Consider the following 24,189-nt stretch of genomic DNA (forward strand, 5'->3'; position numbering starts at 1 on the left):
GTACTTAAATGTTGGGAGAGAGCGATGGCTGCATAAAATAAGCTGCAGTAAGAAGAAGAAGAAAGATGAAGGAAGAGGCAGTAGCTTCACTTGTTCTTGTCCACCTAGGGCTGCATATGGCCGTGTCTTCCAGGCCTGAGGCTCTTTACAGGAGGACTACGACGCAGGGCAGAGTGGAACCTGCCATGATCTCAAGTCAAAGCTCACTTCCAGCTTAGCCCATGACCCTGGACCTGCCAGTCTCCCAGATCTTCAACTTCTTGAACACAAACTGAAAAGATGATGCTAAATCTCCTTTCCATCCTGGTGCCTCTATTTATGAGAAACTGCAGATGTGCACTTTATTATGGTTGTATAAATAGTTGAGGGGAAAAACACGTGATAGACAGAAGGAATAGACAGGCTGCACTAGTGAGAAGACCAAGAAACAGAAATGCCAAAGAACAGCACCACTCTCCCTTCAACGTGGGAACGCAGAGGGTTCTTAAACAGAAATCAAAGGCCATGGATCACAGTGTTGAAAGGCGTTTCCTAAGTGAAAGTGGTGGAGGAGGTGTGTAAGAACAGCAGGCCCTGGCACAGAAATGTGAGGTCAGGGGGATGGGACAGGGGGTTCTAGGGAGGGGAAATGGGGGAAGGGGATGACATCTGCATTGCAAATAAATAAAATATCCAATAAAAAAAAATTTTTAAAAAAGAAGTGTGAGTTCACATGGTGTGTGTGTGTGTGTGTTCCCAGAGGGGAAGGCACGGAGAAGACAAACATGTTGATACTATATAAAATAAACATCACACTTCCCGTTCTTTATTCTGTAGAGGACAAGCAGTCATCAAGAAGCCATGCCTAGACTGTCAGAGAGCAAGCAGTTGACAAAGAATGGGATGAAGAGTTAGGATTAAAGGCAGGGAGGCCATTTAGCAAGAAGAGGCATCATTACCTCTCTGAAGAGAATAACATTTAGGAAAACAGAGAGATGGAATAGATCCCAACAAAACTTAGAGGACAAAAGTAGTCACACACACACACACACACACACACACACCTATAAAATAAATAAATGTAAAAAACCATATAGGTGGAGAACAACCGAAGAAGATATCCAGTGTTAATCTCTGGCCTCCACACACATGCATACACATATGCACACATACATGAATATGTGTACTACACACAGAAAAAGATCTGTGTACTTAAATGTTGGGAGAGAGCGATGGCTGCATAAAATAAGCTGCACGAAGGAAGAGGCAGTAGCTTCACTTGTTCTTGTCCACCTAGGGCTGCATATGGCCGTGTCTACTACAAAAGTAGTGTGTGAACAAGGACTGAGGTGACAGGGGTCCTGCCTACAACTGGGGTGACTCGTATACAAGACTGCAGGAGACGCCTGTCTCAAATACCAACATTCCACTTTGGACAAGTTGGTTTGGGACATCTAAACAAACACAATCAGATGTGCAAACCTAAAGGCCAAAGAAGAGTGGAGGAGCTTAAGGAGAGCCCTCAAGTCCCCAGCATACAGAGGGCATCAAGACTACAAGTGTGAAGGAGAAAACACAAGGAGATTCACAGGATAGTGGCAAGCTCAAGGAAGACCAATGTCCAAACAGTGAGCTGACCCACAGAGACCCATGGGACAGCCTGGGGGAACCAAAGAGAACACACAGTTCTCTGTGAACAAAACCAGGGAAAGGAAGCAAGTGGCCAACCACGTTCAAGACAGCACACAAGAGTCCAGCAAGACAGAGCCTACAGTTCCCTTTAGTCCAACTACTCCCAGAAGGGCCCACCATTCTTTAGCCATTTAGCAACAATGGCTAAAAGCAGTGTAACAGCCACACACAGGACTCAGTACACAGCATCATTAAAAGGGATGGAGAAAACTGACTGGCTGGCTAGGAAGACAGGGCTTTTCCTCACCACACATATACAAATACTCAAGAACTGAAATTTAAATTAAAAAATAATAGGCACAAAGTAATTAGAATAGAAAAAAAGCTAGAAATATAGTACCCTGGTAGAACACTTGCTTAGCATATACAAGGCCCTACGTTCAATCCCCAGTACCAAAGAGAGAGAGGAGTATTTAGTTATAGTTGTGGCAAAAAATACATTTGTAAGCAGGACCAGCAATTAGTACTCCAAAGGAAAAGCCGGGAATCTATGACAGAAACATGACTTCTGTAAACAACATCATAAGGGCTGGAGCGGTGGTTCACCAGGTAAAAAGCCCCCGGTGCTAAGCATGCCCACCAGAGTTCAGTCTCCAGGACCATACGGTTGGCGGGGGGAAGTGACTCCTGCAAGTTGTCCTCTGACTTCCATGTGTGTCCCGTAATGAGCAATTCCATCCCCATGTACACAGATTCAGGCAAACACAAATGAAGGGAGCAGTATTTCTACCTTTGGGGATGGAGATGGCTCAGTGGGTAAGAGCATTTGCTGCTTAAGCCTGACATCTGAATTTGACCTCCTACAACCCACAGAGAAAGCAGTCCACAGCTGGCCATCTGTAACCCCAGTGCTGTGCAGGGCAGAGACTGGATGCCAGACTAGCTCTAAGTTCAATGAGAGATGCTGGCTCAAGAGGACATATACAACAAAAACAGGTAAAAGATGCAATTCTTGAAAGGACCATGTAAATGGTAGATAAGTAAAAAGATGAGGATATAACAAGGTGGTAGAATGCTTGCCAGGCAAGCCCAAGGCTCAGGGTCTGATCTCCAGCAACACAAAAATATTTTTAAAGAGATGCTAGACATACAGAGAGAAGTAACTTAAAGGTTGGCATCATCCAATGCTGACAATGATGTGATGAGTTAGCTTTCTAAGACACTCTTGATTAAAGTAAAATTAACACAAATTCCTGAAAAGTAAAGGGGTTGCCGGGCTCATACCTGTGACTCCAGCGCTTGAGAGGCCGAGGCAGGATTGCCACAAATCTGAGACCAATTTAGACTATACTGTGAAAGTCGTTTCAACACCACAAAAAAATCAGGTAATTATTCTATATGTGTGTATGGCTGCATGTGTTCACGTGTATGTAGGTATGTGGGGAGCATGTGGAGCCTATCAGGTATATTCTGAAATCACTCACCACCTTACATTTTCAAGATGGGTATGTAATTCAGCTAGACTGGCTGGCTGGCAAGCCCCAGCACTCCTCCCGTCTCTGCTGCCTTGCCCTGGAATTTTAAATGCTAGCCTTTGCCCATGGCTTCTTATGTGGGGGTGCTATGGATTCAAACCCAGGTCCATACTTAACCAACTGAGCTACCTCACTATCCTGTAATTGGACAATTATTTTTGTTAAAAATGTAAAAGGCACAGAAATACACAGATGCATATGCACAGACCTAGCAAAGATGGAAAAGCAGGAGAAACTGTAATGGTTTAAAGTCCACTTGTGGGAACTCCTGAATAAATGGTGGTAGGTAGATCTACAGATTGCTGTACAGCTGTCAAAAAAGAGAAACCAGATTTACACCACACAGGACCCAGAAAGATGCTCCCAACATATTAAAGTGGAAAGAAAAGCAAGCTATGGAGCAATTTTATTTCTAGAAAGTCAATGGAGTAGATGTGTATACGTGCACGTGTATATTCATTTATTCAACAAATATTTATTGATTAATACTAGACATCTCCCAGGGTCCTGAAGTTCATGGAATTCCTTCTGATAGGACAGTCAGACAATAAACAAGTAAACATGGAGGGCTTTTCAGTTAGTAGTAAACACGAAGAATATTAACGTGCCTGGAGAGACAGCTCAGCAGGTTAAAGTGGTTGAGTGCAAGGGCGGTAACTACCAGGAACACAAGTAAAAGCCAGATTTGATGGCAGGCACCTGTAATCCCAGCACTGCCGTACAGAGCGGGGAAATGGACACAGGAGAACTGTCTGTAAGTTAATGGGCCAGCCAGCCTGGAGTTCACAGTAGGGCAGAAACAAAAGGATCCTGCCTCAAAACAAGGCGCAAGGAGAGAATCAACTCTCAAAAGTTGTCCTCTGACCTCCACAAGTGCACCAAGACAGATACATATCTACACACATACACATAATCATACATATACATATCAATAACAAAAAAAAGCTGCACATCAAGTAACACTATTAAAAACAACACTGAAAGAGCAGTAGGTTAGTAAGTAAAACGTGAGCCAGGCAGTGGTGGTGCATGCCTTTGATCCAGCACTAGGGAGGCAGGCCGAGGCAGGGCTACGAAGGGAAAACCTGTCTTGAAAAACCAAACAGGAAAAAAAGAAAACCATGTTTGGGTTTTATCTCCTTTGCCTCTGATGGCCTGCCACACTGTGTATAGCACACCCCTAGAAATGCTTCAACTTCTCACAGTCCTTCCCCAGATCAGACTAGCGTCTGGGGTACTTGGTCTTCATCGCATTCAGGTTTGTGCCAGACATATGACATCTGGTGCACTTGCTGAGCCTTAATGCTGAAGCTATAAGACATTACTGCTAAAGCCATCACAATGGGGCCAACGGGAAGAAGAGTGATGACAAACAGCCGGAGTCCCAAGTACCAAAGGGTAATGTGACTGTTACAGAGCCAACTGATTCAAAGGTGGAAGCATTACAACTACCTTATCCTAGATGCCTGCCACCTCCGTGTGTGTGTGTGTGTGTGTGTGTGTGTGTATCCATGGCTGGGCCAGCACCACCAACGAGACTGTCACTGGCATGCTGGCATGGCGTATCTCTGCCAAGGTATGCGTGGAGAGCAGCAAAGGAGCTAACCTGTGGAAAGCAGGAGACGTGATGCTGGCTGTTGATACTGTCATTGCACATCCAAGTCTAAACCTGTGGTAATCCTAAAGAAACTGGTCAAGCTGCCAGTGTCTGCAAATGGAGACAAACTGGCAGCAGCATTTTTGATGCAATGAAAAAAGGTTGGAAGAAAAGGTGTCATCACATCACAGTTCAGGGAGGAGAAAACTGAACACAAACTGGAAACTCCTGAAAGCATCCAGTTTGATCAAAGGTAAATTCTCTATACTCTAGTCATACATCAAGAGGTCAAAATGTGGGTTTCAGAACAACTATGCTCCACTGACTGAAAACAAATTTTCTAGCATCCAGCCTACTGTCCCTCTGCTTACCAGAGACTCATGGGCATGCTCACTGAAGATGCTATGGAAAGGCTTTACATGTGCCAAAAGTTGGTCCCCAGGTTGTAGCAGGCTCAGTTCTGGCTTTTAGTAACAGCTGAAAGATCAGCTTTAGGACACGACTACTGCAGCGCCATGTTTAAAGAGGAGGAGCTGCCCTTAGGGCTTAGGAAAGCTGTAAAAGGAAGGATGCAGTACCGCTCCTCTGTAATCTCACCACGTCAGAATGGGGGTGTAAAGACAAAGGATCCCCTGGAAGCCAGTTTGTACGAAGTACAGCAGCAGAAACAAGAGAAACCACCTCAAAAATAGGTGAAAGCGGAGACCTGGCTCCTGAGAAGTTGGCCTCTTGATTGTCACCTGCGCTGTGGTGCACGTATCTGCACTCACATACACACAAACACATATACAAAATCTTTATAAAAAAGAAAATCTAGAAAGGCCATTGACCCAAAAAGTATTAACATACTTTTGAAATGAGAAGGTAACAAAGTTCATTGGAAAAAAAAAATCCAAGAAATCACTGAGCATTTAGGTCTCACAATATGTGTATCTAAAGGCAAAACAGCAGCTGGCGGGGCTTTCAGACAGCTGGCTGCGCTGGAGGTGGACATGGGACATGAACTGAAGGAAAGGACAGCGGGAGATGCCCGCAGTGCTACAGGAAAAGGCAGTTTGGACGCTGGGAGGTGCTGCACTCTGCTTTGGTGCATTCCTACCCTGCCGATGCTAAGGCCCACTGATGAAGACTGAAGATACTGCACAGAAATTAGAATACTCAAAATCCCCGAAATGGCCTTATAAAGAATGCAGATATGGAAGAACTCTGGATCCGTGGTGCTATGCTTGGAGATTTTGTGAACAAAACAGAAAGAGAAATCATGGACCCAATGATGGTGTAGAAAGACACTTTACTGAACGTAGCTGGGAAGACTTAACAACAGCAGAGTCTTAAAAAAAAAAAAAGAGGAGGACCCTAGAGCAGGGACAAGGAATGTCATAGGAGGTAGAATGGGTGGTGACATGGGAGGGGGCACATTCTAAATTCTAGAATCATAGTTCACCTTTTTTTTTGTTCAGACAGGGTTTTTCTGTATAGTCCTGGCTGTCCTGGAACTCTCCCTGTAAACCAGCCTGGCTTAAAACTTAGAGAACCACCTGCCTCTCTGCCTCCTGAGTGCTGGGATTGTGTGAGCCACCACCAACCACCATAATTCACCATTTTTAATGAATTGAGACAGGAAGCTCAAAGCAAGGTTCTTCAGCAATGACTTCAGAGAAGTCAGCTGAAGACAATGACTGATGGAAAGGCTGGCAGATGCCCAAGGAAATCACAACCACAGATGAAGTCAAGGGAGCCTGAAGCAGAAAGGAAGAATAACTATGTGTAAAGGTTGTTACAATTTCATGGCAACCTTTATAGAACAAAAATTGGTGTAACATTTTTTTAAAGGGCTCTTAGGATGACAGGAAGTTTGTTTAACATGCACAAAGTCCCAGGTTCAATCCTGGGGTGGGGGTGGGGGATCATCTGGGCCAATGACATGACTTAGCAGGTCAAGGCTGGAGAGCCAAGCCAGAAGAGCTACGTCCAGTCTCTGGGATCCACAGAGTAGAAGGAGAGAACTACCCCCGCAAGATGTCAGCTGAGCTCCATTTGCATTAGAACTACCCCTGCAATAGTCCTTGGATCTCCATTTGCGGTATCAGTCCCCACCCACCCCACCCCACCAATAAATAAACACAATACACATTTAAAGTAACAATGGAGATCTGGACAATATGCGCACATTTAGAAAAGTAGAATGCACCCGGGACACACCCAAAAGTAGGGAAGGGACAACAGAAAAGAAATTTCTTGGTATCTTTTTGTTTTCAACTGCAAAACCATAGGCAATTTTGTTTTGTTTTTCTTCCTTCTGGTTGATTTCTTTGTCTAGCCTTAGGAGAATCAGTGCTCCTGATATGCTCCTCCCTGTCAACATCCTTTTCTCTTTACCCAACAAGAGAAAATAGGACTCAACAACATATTTGAACTCAGGTGTCACCAAACAGAACATCAAGTATCTGCTAGGAGGCGGCACAGAATCACAACCTGCCTGTTGAGCTCCAGGCCTGCTTCTCTATGACTCAGGACTGAACTGACTACACTGCTTTCAGTTCCCAGCAGCTACATTAATTCCACCCAACTGCTGTGTGGAACAGGAGAGCTGTTTCATGGGTGCTCGAGGCTCTGAGATCACATTTGTCCTGCAGTGAGCAAATGGCCTGGGATAGGAGGAAAAGGTAGCAAGTGAAGAAGCTGATGCCTGGTGGCCTCATCCAGGCAGAAGAGAGGGGTCACTGATAAGCAAACTTCTGGGAAGTTGAAGAGGAAAGAGTAATCACAGGAAACCTGAGCTTTGGAGCAAGAAGGGCAGAGGAGAGCTCAGCAGCAGAGCACTTGCCCAGTGCACGCAAGGCCCTAGGTGCAATCCCAAGTACAATAAAAAATACATTAATTAACGTAATAAACTCTGGGAATTCTTTGCCAGTAAACTAGAGGCAAGAGCACATACCCTAAACTAGAGCTAATCAATAATGCCCCTAACTGTCCGGAAGTGACCAGCTGTCTGTTACTGACAATTCTGATGAAGCTCACCCTGGAAATGTAAAAATAACCCAACGAGTACAGAACCTTACAGAGTTCAGAGCAAAAGACGTCATGAAGACTCAGTCATTAGCCCCATTACTTGGCAAAGCGACAGTATTTTCCTAAAAACGTTGTGGTGACCCTGTCACACCTGATGACACCCCAGCCCCACTCTGCACACCCACCTTCAGCAGCTCCACAGCCACCAGCACCTCCTCCGCTGGAACTTTGTTATCCCCCAGCATGTTAGAAAGAGTCCACTTGAGGGGCTTCAGCAGGAAGACTCCAACCCCCCAGGAGATCCAGCTGCTGTCCACACTGGCCATGAAGTCTGATTCTCGCTGAAGCTCACCTCGACTACAGAGAGAGAGAAAGGCATGTAGGGATGTGTAATGCGACAGCCTGTCCCTACTTACCCCTTTACCCACAGAGGCATTATTTCATCACCATCTATTCTGTACCAGCTACTAGCATCAGTGTCACCTGCTCAGCCTCCTAACCACTTTGCACAATAGACGGTATCACCAGCATGTTAACTAACGAGGAGACTGAGGATCTAAGAAGGCAAGGAAGGCCAGATGGCACCCAATTTGTCTGGCCTCAAAAAATGCAAGTGTCCCACTAAGACAACAGAAGCACAAAAGGCTTCACTGGGCCTATGTGGAGGTTTTCTTCTATCAACAGGCCTGGGAACGATCAAATGAAAAAACCCTGTGCATTATGCAGACCCGAGGAAGAAGGCCAAAAGCTACACAGATGGGGGTTTTATGCTATCTCTAAGCTAGGCTGGAAGTGAGATGTATTTCCTGGTGGAAGTAACAACAGCAGCCAAGTCTACTAAATGCCTGCCATGGACAATTACTGTTAAGGGCTGTATAAAGATCCTCAGGTTTTCACAATCGACCTATATAATGTCACTATGATTTGATAATTGGTCAAACTAAGGCTTAGAGGTGGCACCTGTATCCTATGCAAGCCACAGTTTAGAAAATAAAAAAGTCAGGATCTGGGCAAAACTGCGTGGCCCTTGAGCAAAGCTGTAGATGTGCAGATATCAAATCTGGACAGTTATCAGGATGTTTCAAAGATAAGGAGCCAGAGGTGGTCGCAGTGTTGAAGGTCTCTGGATCTGAACATGCTCCATGACTGGCCTATATCAGGAGGCTCATTTTGGTTTTGTCCCTTGCTGACTTGACTGTTTTCCACCTCGGGTATCAGGTAAAGAGTTTTCCACAGCACATTTTCTCAGAGGAGAATTTCAGGAAGGTTTCTTAGGTCAAGGACAGGCAATGAAAGGTATTGGGAACAGAAGTAGAGAAGGGTGACCATTTAATGAGAAAGCGTTACTCTAAAACAAACACAAGACCCTTGGCTTTCTCTTTATTCACAGAATGAGACATGGTGCTAGGCTAGGCTGGGCAGGGCATAATACGGACAGCGTGAAATACAAATGATTTTGAATTGAAAGGAGGGATCCAGTCCTGGGCTTACTCTACCTGTGTAACCTGGAATAGGTTACTTGATCTGAGATTCTGTTTATTTTTAATGAGGGTAACTGTATTAGCTTGCCCTAGATTATTAAAAAAGGCCAGAGAATGGAGTTTGACAGTATCTGAAACCATGAACTATCAGTCATCTATTAGATATGTCACCTCTTCAAGCATGAAGACCGAACACTGTACCCGTCATACACACTTATCGCCTTTCAGAGGTCCCCAGCTTCACTGCTAAACTCTCCTCTTTGGTCCAAATGATCTTAGTCCTGGACATACCCTGAAAGGCTACTTGTACGACCTGTACCAGAGTTCCCTTGTCAAGTTGTCTATAATCCCACGAGTACTCTCTCCTTAGCTGTTCTTCCTTAGTTCAAAGTACCCATCTCAGAGATCTGCTGTAGAGGCAATTCAAATCTGGAGGTCCTGTTGAAATAACTACAGAACGGGATTCCCGCGGACACCTCTGCAAGGATGGATTCTGACTATCCCAGTCACTCCAACCACCCCAGCCCCTCTTTCTCTCTAAGTTCAGACATCCATCCGTGGAGCAGCCTCTTCGTCCTCCTCCTCCTCCACCCACTGAACAAACCCTGGACGCCGAGTCTGGGCTGTCAAAGGGCAGGTCTGATGTCAGCCCTAGGGAGCCGCCCCCCGCCTGGCCCGCTCGGCCTCGGTCCTCACCGCAGCAGGTCCTGCAGCACCGTAGCCAGCCCCAGCGGGACACTGCCCTTGCGCTGGAAGGCCTCCTGCAAGTCCCGCAGTCGCAGGCGCACCACCCCTTGGCGGCGGCTGTGGCTCAGCACCAACGGAGCCCAGAAGCCCATCTTGCTGTCCCAGTCGGTGCTGTTCACCTCGCGACTCCTCTTAAAGGCGGAGAACAGAAACGACATGCGCTCCTCATCCTCCTCCCACTCGGGCGGCAGGAGGCCCGCCGGGTCTCCCCCGGTCGGGGCCTGGGCCTCCCGCTCCGGGGACCACATCGGAACCCCAGCCCCGCCAAGGAACCGAACACAAGCCTGGCCCGGGTCCCCTTCCGCCCCAGGTCCCTCTCGGCTTCCGTCGTTCCTTCACGCCCTCCTCCTCAGCCATCACGTCACCGCCGCCGCCAGTGCGATAAAAGTCCCGCAAGTCTTCAGGGCGCAGGCGTAGCGCTGCTTTCATTTGGCCAGGGGAGGGAGAGGAGGGCGTTCTCTCCCGAGAGAGGCAGAACGCAGGCGCCGGACCTTCTTTCCGTGGCCTTTGTGCGACGGGAAGGGTTTTGCGCGTGCGCCGCAACCATAGAGTTTGGCGAAGCACACTAGAGAGGCTATCAAATTGCACCTTCCCAGGGTGGTCTGGGCTTAACGTTAGCCAGATTGGAGCTACGGGAGCTGCAGGTGGAACTCAAACCTTGGACCTGGTTTAGCGCTCCTAACCTAGAGACTTTTAAATTAAACAAACGTCCAAGATACCTGCCTTTCACTAGAATATCAGCCGATAACAAAAATGGTCCGAAAAGCTCCGTAACATTTTTTAGGGCTACAGACAGGCTTTCTTATCACTTTCTTTCTGCTCTGGGGTGCCCTTTTTCTCTTGAAAATTCATATTCTGCCAGGTCCTTTTAAAAGCCAGTATCTTTCCAACTCTCATCTGAAGCTCCAGCTGCCCTGGCTGCCAGTTGAGCATCTGTCTCCGACCCTTCTGCTTCCTCGAAGGAGGGGGCAGACAGCGATGCAAGTGTCTTGTAATGACAGCGCTACTGCAGAAAATACTTTATGGACTGAAAGGTACTTAAACCTTACTCTTTAATAACTTTTCAGTCTTGAAGAGTCTCACAAAATCTGTTCAGTGCTGAGAATAAATTGTGGTGGTGGTAGTGTTACAGCCGTACCGGTCTCACTCAAAAGGAGACTGGGACGAGCTCTTTATGAATTTGAAGTTTACACAGACCCGGCCGAGGGCACGCACTCTTGTAACTACAAGTCTAGAGAGACGGCCCTGACCGTTAATGACAGGTTTATAAAGGGCAAAACCACTGGTTCCGTACTTCCGTTAACGCGGTCGCTTTTGGCAATCATGACAGGACTTTTAATATAAACTTTTAACAAAAATGAGACACAGGTATAGTACCATGGATTCTCTGTTTGATCGGGGAGCAGAAACCCTTCGGGTTACAGAAGCAGAACAGTGTAGGTTAGTAATGGTTCCCATAAATACCGTGTATTTAAGAATGTTTTGCTTCCTTCTGTGCAAGTGCACTGCGTACGTGCAGTGCCCACAGAGGCCAGAAGAGGGAGTCGGATCCCCGGAATTGTAGAATTGCAGTTTTAGTTGAGCTCTGCCCTAGAATTGATGATTAACTACAGATCCAGCCTGGAAATATACTGATTTTAAAAAGACACATCAAGCAAGCAAACAGACAATCTAAAGAGTGAAAAAAAACCTGTTGATTTAAAAGGTAAAAAGTAAAGCGAAAATTAGTTTTGGCTTAGGGAAAAGTAATTTCTGTTAAATAATCGCCTTTATACACTAGTATTTCCTAAAGGGTTGTCTGAAGGAAATGTGATGAGTTTCCGGGTTCAGAGTAATTGAAAAAGTGTTAAGGTAAATTTTCATGAGCACTGAGTTTTAATGAATTTTAATAAGCATTTTGAAGGAGAAAAAGGGTTGTTTAGTTATATGATGTGTGTACCAATTGATATCTATGTCTCAAAGTGTGTTCAAAATATCTCACTTAATGATCTTTTTCAAATGCTTTCGCTATAGTTCTCATAGTTTGTAAGGTAAGTTTTCCCACTTTACCTGTTTTTACAGGAGAGGAAGCTGAATCAGGTGGAGATGAGAGCCAGAGAGGAGAGAGGGAGAGAAGTGGAGAGGAGAGAGAAGGAAGGAAAAGTCAGGGAAGAGAGGGAGGGAGAGAGCTGAGCTACAAATATTAAATCTAGTAAAACAAATCTGTACCGTGCTACCTGTCAGGCCCAGTAAATCAGCTGTGTACCAAAAGAAACTAAGTTTTCTCAAACCAGCTAAGGAGTGAACTAATTACAGGAGAGAAAAATGCTGTATCTGGGGCTGCTTACATCTGAAATTTCCACTTCATTTGACCCTTCCAGGCAGTACGGCTGGCTTTCACCTTCTGGAGGCTGAAGAGATACCTGGGAGCAGAATCTGTGAAGCCAGGGACTATGGGTACAAGTCTCTAAAACTGACCTTTAAGACATGATTCTGCCATGAGACTGAAGAACACAGTCTCAATCTGCTCTGGAGGGGATATTTATTTGCTGACGTTATAGACATTAGATATATCCGATTCCACAGACATCCCAAGGCTTCACACATTTTCACTCTGCTTTAAGAATGTTCCAGGTCATTGCTCCCTCTTGTCAGGAGTCCTCTTCATTTCCATAGAAATATTCAAGCCCTCCAGTTTTGTCCACTTATTTCTAATACTAGTACCTAAGTCAGGATTCACAGCCTTTAGGGTTACACAAATGAAAAAGTGAGAATTAAAACATTCACTGCCTATGGGATTTATAGAGACCCCAGACTTCTTATGCAGGTGCCAGCATAAAATTCTGGAAGCTTTCCTACCTTTGTTTTGTTCTAGCATCTCCTGTTCTTCTTGTTCTGTGTTTCTCATTCTATAACCTTTAATACCTCTTTATTGTGTATTAAGTGCCACACCACTCTCTAAATTTCTGACAATGTGTGTCTCTCTTGCTAGCTTATGTGCCTTTGCTAACATGGACTGTGATTTTAATCATATTTGTTTCTAGCAGAGTGCTAAGCACATCCTAGGGATCGTTTGTGGAATGGATAGATGGATGAATTTTTTTTTTAGTTTTCATTAAAATTTCTTCTTTATTGTAACCAATATATATACATACATATACATACACACACACACACACACACACACACATATATATATACATATATATATATGTATATATATATATATAGGCATTTTTTATTTTTTTACTTTTTTTAAAATGTTAATCAAAGGCCTTATAAGTTTGGTAATGCTCAATAACAAGATGCCCATACAATCAGAAGTGTAATCCAATACCCAGCCTAGATATACCAACTACCTTTGACTGGCAGAGACACTCGAACACCCGCCTCCATGTTCCCCCCCTCATCTCCTAGCTCCTCCTCTGCTTCTCCTCCTCCTCTCTTTACTCCTCCCTCCTTAGCTCCTCCTACATATCACCCTTCCTGTTAAAATAAAAAAAAAACTTTTTTCTGAAAATACAATTAGAGCATAACTATAGCAATTTGTATCAGTAAGGTACAAGATAGACCTAATACCCAGTCCATCATTTTGTTGACTAACCAGAACCTCTGTCATCTCTCCTAACTAAAAGACTTAGTTCTGAACCTGGCTTTTTTCTTGGCTTTAGAATTAATGTCAGCTGAAAATCATCCTCTCAAATCTTTTCTCTCAAAATAAATAGCCGGGGTTGGCTAAGAGACTATAAGTCTTCAACTCCGTCAGAAATCCAGAATGACTGAATTAACTGAAATTATGGGAAGCACAAAGCATAGCTTCTAAAACTTAGCCAGTTTATAGAGACTGCTGAACACCTGGACAGTCCCTATACTACAAAACATTGGAGCATCCGATCTTCAGCCTTCTGGCCCAGGATCATCTGACAGACCTAGTAATGCAGAATTATTAAGGGCTGATTACTCTGTCTTGGCAGATATAATAAGTTGGCTATTCTGCAAATGTGTTCTTTTCTGGACAGTAGTTTGTCTGTAGATGAATAGAGGCAATTCTTGCCTAGTGGCTGTCTCACCACAACTGGAGTAACTCCAAAGATGCTCAATTTCTTCTTAGAATCCAAGACAGAAAGCTGTCAGGAGCAGACAGGTCTCTAATCAAAATGAACATTAATACAGAAATGTTTGTAACGTCAATTCTGTGGACTTCTGACGTTTTGAAAACCAACTATCCATGTAAGGCAATCTGGACTGTTGTCTGTTAACTCCTCTCAGCTATTTCTAAATAAAATATAGAAAACACCTAACAATAAACTCAGAGCCATGAATTTGCTATAGGCCCTTAACTCACAGGCTAACCATCTCAAATCAGTTAAAAAAGTTAAAGAAGGATTGAGTCTAAGCCTTGTATTCCTAAATGTGTTATATAGGCAGAATGCCTATGAGAGTAACAATATTAATCTCACTTTTATATCAATAACTCATACCAATGAAAACCTTAAATTTGAAATCAAAGTAAATTTTGTACCATTTAAGAAATTATAACTTCAGCTTAATAACAATTATACAGATTTCTACCAATAGATTATGGCTATGCAATAAATCCTAGCTATTCCTCCCTGTTCCAACAAAACCACTACTTTTCCCTAGAAAGACAACCCAGTATTAACCACCTCAGTCTCCAAGCCCAGGGAATAGGGGCGCCGACTCTTCATTAACTTCTTCAAGCTAATTATGGGCATTGAGATATTAGAAGGGGGCGGAGGGAAGAGTAAATTGATAAGCCGTTGACATCTGTGTCTTCACTGCATCCAGCTGAGATTCTAGGACATCAGAGGTTTGAGCAGGTCTCCTCAGCTTGCTTGATAAGTAGATACACCAAGGCTGTGTATTCTGCAATATACAATTCTCAAAACAAATTTTAGTATTAAGGTAATTTTTTGTTTGAATTCTGGAATCTAGTCTTCTGGCGGCCTGCCTCTGTCATGTCTAATCCATATAATTCTGGGAGTTTCTATGAGGGTGTGCTCCCACCATCCTCCCATTCCTGCCTCCCTGCTCTCAAATTCCCCAACACTAGGGAATCCAAACTTTTAGGCACCAAGGCCCTCCGCTTCCACTAATGCCTGACAAGGCCACCCTCAACTACCTATACAGGTGGAGCCATGTGTCCCTCCCTTTGTGTTCTCGGGCTAGAGATTTTAAAATTGCTACTCCAGCTTGTTTCTTAGGACCATTTGCTTGAAAAATTGTTTTCCAGCCTTTTACTCTAAGGTAGTGTCTGTCTTTTGTCACTGAGGTGGGTTTCCTGTATGCAGCAAAATGCTAGGTCCTGTTTAAGTATCCAGTCGGTTAGCCTATGCCTTTTTATTGGGGAATTGCGTCCATTGATGTTAAGAGATATTAAGGAACAGTGATTGTTGCTTCCTGTTATTTTTGTTATTAGAAGTAGAATTATCTTTGTGTGGCTATCTTCTTTTTGATTTGTTGGAAGAGGATTACTTTCTTGCTCCTTCTAGGGTATAATTTCCCTCCTTGTATTGGAGCTTTCCTACTATTATCCTTTGTAATGCTGGGTTTGTGGAAAGATATTGTGTAAATTTGGTTTTGTCGTGGAATATCTTGGTTTCTCCATCTATGGTAATTGAGAGTTTTGCTGGGTATAGTAGCCTGGGCTGCATTTGTGTTCTCTTAGGGTCTGTATGACATCTGTCCAGGATCTTCTTGCTTTTATAGTATCTGGTGAGAAGTCTGGTGTAATTCTGATAGGTCTGCCTTTATATGTTACTTGGCCTTTTTCCCCTTACTGCACTTAATATTCTTTCTTTGTTTTGTGCGTTTGGTGTTTTGATTATTATGTGACGGGAGGTATTTCTTTTCTGGTCTAGTCTATTTGGCGTTTTGCAGGCTTCTTGTATGTTTATGGGCATCTCGTTCTTTAGGTTAGGGAAGTTTTCTTCTATTATTTTGTTAAAGATATTTATTGGCCCTTTAAGTTGAGAATCTTCACTCTCATCTATACCTATTATCCGTAGGTTTGGTCTTCTCATTGTGTCCTGGATTTCCTGGATGTTTCGTGTTAAGAACTTTTTGCATTTTGCGTTTTCTTTGACAGCTGTGTCAATATTTTCTATGGTATCGTCTGCACCTGAGATTCTCTCTTCTATCTCTTGTATTCTGTTGGTGATGCTTGCATCTATGACTCCTGATTTCTTTCCTAGATTTTCTATCTCCAGGGTAGTCTCCCTTTGTGATTTCTTTATTGTTTCTACTTCCATTTTTTATGTCCTGGATGGTTTTGTTCATTTCCTTCACCTGTTTGGTTGTGTTCTCTTGTAATTCTTTAAGGGATTTTTGTGTTTCCTCTTTAAGGGCTTCTACTTGTTTACCTGTGTTCTCTTCAAATTCTTTGAGAGTGTTATTTATGTCCTTCTTAAAGTCCTCTATCATCATCATTAGAAGTGATTTTAAATCTGAATCTTGCTTTCCTGGTGATATGGGGAATTCAGGACTTTCTAGTGTGGGAGAACTAGGTTCTAATGATGTCAAGTACCCTGGGTTGCTGATGCTTATATTCTTGCACTTGCCTTTCGCCATCTGGATCTCCTTAGTGCTACCAGCCCTGTCTCTGACTGGAGTCTGTCTTTCCTATTAGCTTGGTTATGTCAGAACTGTGTGGGGTCAGTGTTACTACTGGGGTTAGAGCTTGGGCCCAAGATCTGCTCAGTGCTCGGGTGCAGGCAGGAAGGAACCAGTGCTCTGGGCCAAGAGTGAATTCCTGGGTCCCAGTGGGTCCCAGTGACTCCCTGTTTGGGGTGGGTGTTGCTGTCTCCTTACCTAAGATACTGCCCAGGTTAGAGCTCCTGGGAGGCCTGCTTCCTCTGGGTTTTGTGAGATTGGGTGCAGAGCTGCCACCCTGGATCTGCTCAGTACTCGGGCCCAGACTGGAAGGCCGGATGAATTTAATTAAACATTTGATTTAAAAAAATCTATGAAAGCCTATAATTTATAGCATAAGAATATTTACTTAGGAATAATATTTATATTAGGTATAATATTAGGTAAAATACAACTGTATTTTTATTTACATGAATGTATTATTTCTTTCTTAGCTATTTTGAACTCAAAAGCTTCTAAATTAAATTCTCTTAATGTTTGGACAGTTAGAAAAAGCTTGGAAGAAATTGTCTGCTTCTTTTTCGCTGTGTCCAAACCATTATCACTGTCTATCCACTCATAACCCTGACTTTCTAGAACGGCACAGAAGACATTTGGCTGTCCAGTTTACCCACTTAAAATCTCGGTATGGGGCTGGGAAGGTGACCTGGTGGGCAAAAGCATTTGCCACAAAAGCAGTAGGACTTGAGTTCAAATTCCTACATAAAGCCAGGCAGCTATCTCAAACAAGGTTGTCCTCTGGCCTCCACACTTACACTGTGGCATGCTGTGCCCAAGTAGACAAGTACACACTCATACATACACACACACACACACACACAGTCACTCACAATTTAAAATAATTTATTATTGATAAGTTTAACAATAAAAGATCGATATCTTCCTTCTTCCTCATCTCCTTCAAGTCATTCTTTAGTGTAAGGGACTTAGAAGCCATCACTTCATCTTAATAATTTAAAAACTAAACAACAGTGCTAGAGAGTCAGCTCAGTGGTTAAAAGTACTTGTTGTTCCTGTAGAGGACCTGGAATCAGGCCCCAGCACCCACATGGTGGCTCACAACCACCCATAATTCAAGTTCCATGGGCTCTCTTCTAACCTTCAATGGTACCAGTCATGCAAGTATTGCACATACATACATGCAGGCAAAACACTCAGACACAAAGTAAATCTAAAAAAGAATAAACCAAAACAAGTTTTGTAGGAAATAAGGAGACAGCTCAGTTTGTAAAGTGGGTGCCATGCAAGCATAACAATCTGAGTTTGAGTCCCAGAACCCACATAAAAAACCCAGGTACAGAGGCACAAACTTACAATTTTACCACCACAGAGGCAGAAACATGTAAATCCCCAGGGCTAACTGGTAGTTAGGTGTCTTAGTCAGGGTTTTACTGCTGTGAACAGATATCATGACCAAGGCAACTCTTATAAGAACAGCACTTAATTGAGGCTGGCTTAGGTTCAGAGGTTCAGTCCATTATCATCAAGGCAGAAACATGGTAGTATTCAGGCAGGCATGGTACAGGCAGAGCTGAGAGTTCTACATCTTCATCTGAAGTCTACTAGCAGAATATTCACTTCCAGGCAGCTAGGATGAGGGTCTGAAAGCCACACCCACAGTGACACATCTACTCCAACAAGGCCACACCTATTCCAACAGGGCCACACTTTCTAATAGTGCCACTTCCTGGGCCATGCATATACAAACCATCATATTAGGCAAATTGGTAAGCTCTGAGCTGATGAGAGACCCTGTCTCAAAAAAAAAAAAAAAAAAACCAACCCAAGGTGGATTGCTCCTGAGAAACACCACCACAATTGGCCTCTGACCTCAATACACATGAACACATATGGAATGTCCACACAGCCATATACACACATGTACCCACATGAACACTAACCCACAAGCATACATATACAAAACACCTGCCAATAACAAAAAAAAATCAATTCACAACTTTTCATGGGCATTTTTAGGAAGGAAGCTAAACACTTATGGTGGCTATAGGCCCTGGATCCATTCTGCTTATATTCCTAATGTTCTCTGGGTGTTTTCTATACACAGAGATCGACAGAGAGGTGGGGAAGAATGGAAGAGCCAGAGGATGTGGAGGAGCACTGTGAAATGCTGTCTTCAGGACATGTCAGTTGCACTCATGAACTCTCTGAAGCTGTGGCTCCCTGCACAAATTCAAGTCTGCATTCCAACAGGTAGCATCGATCGGACTCAGCAGGCTATTAGCCAGAAAAGGAGAGGCCATTAAGCAGAAAGGAGAAGGGGAGAAGGGGAAAGGAGTTAGGGTGCACACGATCAAGATGCACTGCTCACATTCAAGAATTGTCAAACACGGAATAAAAGATATTCTATTTTCTTAAAAAGAAAGAGAAATGATTATTTGGAATCACTGTTGGTATATGAGGAAGTATTGGTTCTTTTTCATAAACAATGAATCCTGAGACTCTGTTATTACCCATTATTGGTATCAGTTTTGTATTGACGATGATGCGTCTTGGAGTTTTCTTTGTATGTATATGTGTGCATGTCCATATGTGCACATGTAAAGGCATGAATACATTATGTATGCACATGTATAAGGCTAGAGTCATTCACTGAATGACTTCTTCAACAGCTCTCCACCTCATTTTTTTCCACTTTTCCAGTGAATTTTTATTTGGAGTTTCATCATGATTATCAGGGTCTCTGGGTAGGAACCATCATATTTCTGGGTATATTACTCAGGGTTCTCTATAGAACTTATCGAATGAATACATATACGGTATTTATTAGAATGACTTACAGGCTAATCCAACAATAGGTGGTTATGAACAGAAAGTCCAGTAGTTTCTCAGTCCATGAGGCTGGAAGTCTCAGATGGTCTTCAGTGTGTCCTGGAATCCTGAGGGAACAGGCCCCATGCCAGTGAAAGATGGACTTGCTAGCAAGGCAAGAACAAGCAAAGAACATAAGCCTCCTTTTCCATGTCCTTATATAGGCTTTCAGCAAAAGGCATGGCCCAGCTTAGGTCTGGATTAAAGATCTGAACTAAAGGTGTGTCTTGTTACCTCAAAGATCTGAATTAGAGGTAGATCTTCCTCCTTCAAGTTAAGCAGAAATCCTCCATTTTCATTAATTCCAGATGTAGTCAAGTTGACAATCAAAAATAACCACCACAATTCCACCCCTTGTCAGCTTAACATACAATCTTATCTGCTTATGTCATGTTTCATTTCCAAATGAAAACAATAACCAGGACATAATAATGACTAGACATTTAATTATCCCATGTATAATTGAAAATGCATTATATATTAAACCAGGCCATAACTGCACCTACCATGATGTTAACTAGCCCTTGTACTACCACAAACACATTATAAATTTACAAGAGGTGACAATGTCCCTTAAGGGACATTCTTTTAGTATCTCAAACTTAGATAACCATTGATATTCTCTTAATTGATGTTACACCACATGATAAAGAAATTGAGGAAAGGAAATACAAATATCTGTATAAATACATTCTTAACAATTATTGCACCGGGCGGTGGTGACGCACGCCTTTGATCCTAGCACTTGGTAGGCAGAGGCAGGCGGATTTCTGAGTTCGAGGCCAGCCTGGTCTACAGAGTGAGTTCCAGGACAGCCCGGGCTACACAGAGAAACCCTGTCTCGAAAAACCAAAAAAAAAAAAAATATTGCAGAAGCATTTGTAGAGAAAATATCTTATGTCTGTATGGATGTGGCACCTGTCAATAATAAATATGATGGCCTATGGCAGGAAATAGAAGAAGAAATATCCAGGAGGAGAAAGAATTCTGGGATAGAGCCAGGCAGGAGATTCACCCAGGAAGATGTGAGGAGGCAGACACATGGTACCTGAGCACAGGTAACCAGCTGCGTGGCAAAATTAACTTAGGTTAATTGGGTTACCTAAGTTATGATCTAGTCAGAGAAGAGCCTAGCTATATGATCAAGGTATTTGTAAATATAGTTTGAGCCTGAGTCTTATTTTTGCAAGCATAGTGCTAGGAGGAAGAACCAGACCTCACTTCTACAAACATTCATGTCAATTATAATCCTCTTTTTTGCAACTAGCCACATGGCCTTAGCTGGTATTTATAATCACCTTCTACTACCCAGTCTGTATATCCTCCATCTCAAGCAAGGACCTCAACAGAGTGGTGGCTCTTTTCCTGGAGAAGTGACTCATATCTTCATTCCTGATGAGAATATCTCTGCCCGTTGTCACCCTGCCTGGATTAGGCTGCTGTAGTTTCTCATTGACTTTAATTACAGAACTTGTAGCACCAAGAGACCTCCTTAACGTCTGCACTCTAGATGTAAACTATCTGACCTCCATTGTGGAGCAGCAATCCAATTTCCCCTCGGTAATCTGGATCTATCACTCCTCCTAGCACTGTTACTCCTTTCTTAGCCTGTTGTCTTAACGTCATCAGAAGCCTAAAGTGACCAGGGGGAAATCTGAGCTTCTAGTTCAACGGAATGTTTGTTGTGGCTCCTGGCAGACCTTCTGGTTCTCAGGCTCTTGGGCACCCAGGCACCACTGTGAAAGGGCTGAGAACGAAGTGGGGCCCATGGGCTGGATTGGCCCATGGCCACAGGGGAGACCTGGAGAGAAGCTCAAGCTGCGCCCCGCAGGGATGAGAATTCTTGGCTCATCACAGCAGTTTGGCTTGGCTTGGTGATCGCCATGGCTGGGAACACAGAGAGGTCTTCTGTGGGAGATTCGATGGCAGCTCTGCAGGCAAAGGCCTTCTTCATTGTTCCCCATGGTCGATTCTGATGAAAAGAAACAGTCCATGGTGGGTTTTTTTGTTTTGTTTTGTTTTGTTTTTTCGAGACAGGGTTTCTCTGTATAGCCCTGGCTGTCCTGGAACTCACTCTGTAGACCAGGCTAGCCTCAAACTCAGAAAACCACCTGCCTCTGCCTCCCAAGTGCTGGGATTAAAAGCATGCACCACCATTGCCTGGCATCAGTCTATGGTTTTAGGATGTTTATTGTCATGGCAGAAAGTAGATGAGAAACCATACCCCCTTTTCTCAGGGTGGGTCTGAGGTTAAATACCTTTTGCAGGGAAGAGTGTCTGGGAAGGAATGCTTAATTGGCTAAGCCCTTCTGGCCTTTAGGTACTTCATTAATTTGGAGATCTGTCTTGTGGCTACGTTACTTGTGGTCACACTTTCTACCTATGAAGGGGCTACTAGGGGCATTGCCCTTACATCACTGAAAGACACAAATCTATGGAGGGCTGCAGCCTCGTGACAGGAGCCTGGAGTCTGGGAGCATGGGCAAACTCCTACTGTCCCTTGCAGGGGACCCTTCAGGGTCACCAGGGCTTCAAATCTAGCTTAACCAGAAACCAGGCTGCCTTTTGCAGTTCCACAGAATACTATAACAGTGGATAAAACATTCTATAAGTCTATGGATAGTAGTCTTGGTAGAAGCATTACATGCAGGAAAGGAAAATCCATAACCAGAAAAAGTATCACTCCAGTAAAGACCAAGTATTGCCCTTTATATTGAGGAAGTGGCCCAGTTGCTGGCTGGTCACCCCAGGGAATAGTGCCATATCTGGGGCTCAGTGTTAGTCTTTGCTGTTGGCAGATCTGGCACTCAGCAGCAGCTATAGCCAAGTGAGTCTTGGTGAGTGTATGTCTGCGTTGGAGAGCCCATGTATAACCCCCATCTTTGCCACCATGGTCACTTTGTTCATGGGCCCATTGGGCAATGACAGGAATGGTTGGGGGGAAAGGCTGTCTACAGAATGTACACCATCCTATCTACTTGACGATTGAACTTTTTTGATGAACATTTGCATGGGACATAAGTATCTTTACATCCTTTGCCCATTTGGAGACATCTATCCACATACTTTTCCACCAGATGTCTTTTGCACCAGTTTTCCAATCATGGTTTTTCCAAGTCCCTGACCATCCAGCCAATCCATTGGCTACCACCCATGAATCAATGAACATCTGGCCATTTCTCCTTTAGTACAAAATGCATGGCCATGTGTACTGCCCAAAGTTCTGCCCACTGTGAAACTTTCCTTTCCCCGGTGTCTTTTAGGGTTGTCCCAGAAAGGAGTTGTAATGCTGCAGCTGTCCACTTCTGGGTGTATAGTACATAAAATCGTCAGTAAGCCATCCCTAGTCTTCTCTTCCTCAGTCAGCCAATCACATGGCACATCCATAAGTCTATAGGTGCATGCTTGACAGCAGATAGCATTATAACAAGAGTAGAAATCATGAACATTTGAGAAACTTTTTTGTATAACTTGCTTGTGCCTTCAGGACTTTCTCAAGCCTAACCACATATATACCACTTCCATTTAATAATGAATTGCTACTGTGAACATCCTAATTTATGACTTGGTGAGTCGTATAATCCCCAGCTCATGATGGGCAGCTCAGATTGCATGGTAATTTAGTGGCCCGTTTTCAAACATTCAGTGTCCACTAAGGCCCAATAGCAGACCAAGAGCTGTCTTTTTCAAAGGGAGAATAATTGTCTGCAGATGATGGTAGAGCCTTGCTCCAAAATCCAAAGGGTCCCTTTTGTGATTCACCTATAGGGGCCTGCCAGAGGCTCCAAATAGCATCTCTATCTGCCATTGATTTACTAAACATTGTACTTCTTTCTTGGTAGTTGGAGGGACCAGATGCAATAACTTACCCTTCACCTTGGAAAGAATATCTCTGTATTCCTCAGCACATACTACTGGACTCTTAGGAATTTTAATGAGGTAGATGGCCCTTAAATTTTGGTTGGATTTATTTCCTCTGATGCACATATGTGTTACCAAAAAGTCCAAAGTGGTTCCTACCTACTGCTGTCTTGGCCCAGTCAGCACAATATCATCAATATAATGCACCAATGTGATATTTTGTGAAGAGACAGATGATCAAGATCCCTTCTAAGTTGTGACTGGATTGGAAAGTTAATATATTCTTGAGACAAAACTGTAAAGGTATACTGCTGGCATTGCCAACTGAAAGCAAATTGTTCCTGGTGGTCTTATAAGTAGATGTAGAGAAAAGGGCATTAGTTAGATCAATAGCTACATACCATGTACCAGGAGATGTGTTAATTTGCTCAAGTAAGTTCACCACATCCAGTATTTCACTGAAATCAGAGTCCCTATCTCTGTTTGATTGACTGTTTCACAGTCAACTGTCATTCTCCATGATCCATCTGTCTTCTGCACCGGCCAGATAGAAGGGCTAAAGGGAGATGTGGTGGGAACCCCCACCCCTGCATCTTTCCAGTCCTTGATGGTAGTACTAATTTTTGGAGTTCCTCCATGGATGCAATACTGTTTTGAAGTTACTATTTTCCCTGGCAGAAGCAACTCTAAAGACTTCCATTTATCCTAACAATATCAACCCTCACCCACATGTGAGGGGACTAATGCGAGAGTTCTGCCAACTTTTAAATCTGTCTATCCCAGTTATACATTCTGGAACTAACTTGTGGAAATAACCACAGAATGAGTTCAAGAACCCACTGGACCTACTGTGAGTCAGACTTCA

The 24,189-nt window shown here is 43.6% G+C and overlaps 1 protein-coding gene and 1 long non-coding RNA gene across 4 annotated transcripts in view; one reads left to right on the top strand and one right to left on the bottom strand.

Moving 5' to 3' along the window:
• Chmp7 (charged multivesicular body protein 7) overlaps positions 1-10,292 on the bottom strand; it is a 15,207-nt gene extending 4,915 nt beyond the window's left edge. Inside the window, exons 1-2 of the mRNA XM_028758772.1 lie at positions 9,933-10,292; positions 7,941-8,112 (exon numbers count right to left, since the gene is read on the bottom strand). Of these exons, the coding sequence (XP_028614605.1) occupies positions 7,941-8,112; positions 9,933-10,231 (471 nt within the window). The 5' untranslated portion in view covers positions 10,232-10,292. The remainder of the gene's footprint in view (positions 1-7,940; positions 8,113-9,932) is intronic.
• Positions 10,293-10,556: 264 nt separating this feature from the next.
• Positions 10,557-19,013, top strand: LOC114613512. Of its 3 annotated transcripts, XR_003710186.1 has the most exons (3): positions 11,517-11,688; positions 12,344-12,419; positions 18,700-19,013. It is a non-coding gene; the product is annotated as an uncharacterized LOC114613512 (long non-coding RNA). The 3 variants fall into 3 exon arrangements; XR_003710187.1 differs by lacking the exons at positions 11,517-11,688; positions 12,344-12,419 and adding an exon at positions 10,557-11,017; XR_003710185.1 differs by lacking the exon at positions 12,344-12,419.
• The last annotated feature ends 5,176 nt before the right edge of the window (positions 19,014-24,189 follow it).

Source organism: Grammomys surdaster, unplaced genomic scaffold (assembly GCF_004785775.1).
Source record: "Grammomys surdaster isolate TR1022 unplaced genomic scaffold, NIH_TR_1.0 126219, whole genome shotgun sequence".
NCBI classification, from domain to species: domain Eukaryota; kingdom Metazoa; phylum Chordata; class Mammalia; order Rodentia; family Muridae; genus Grammomys; species Grammomys surdaster.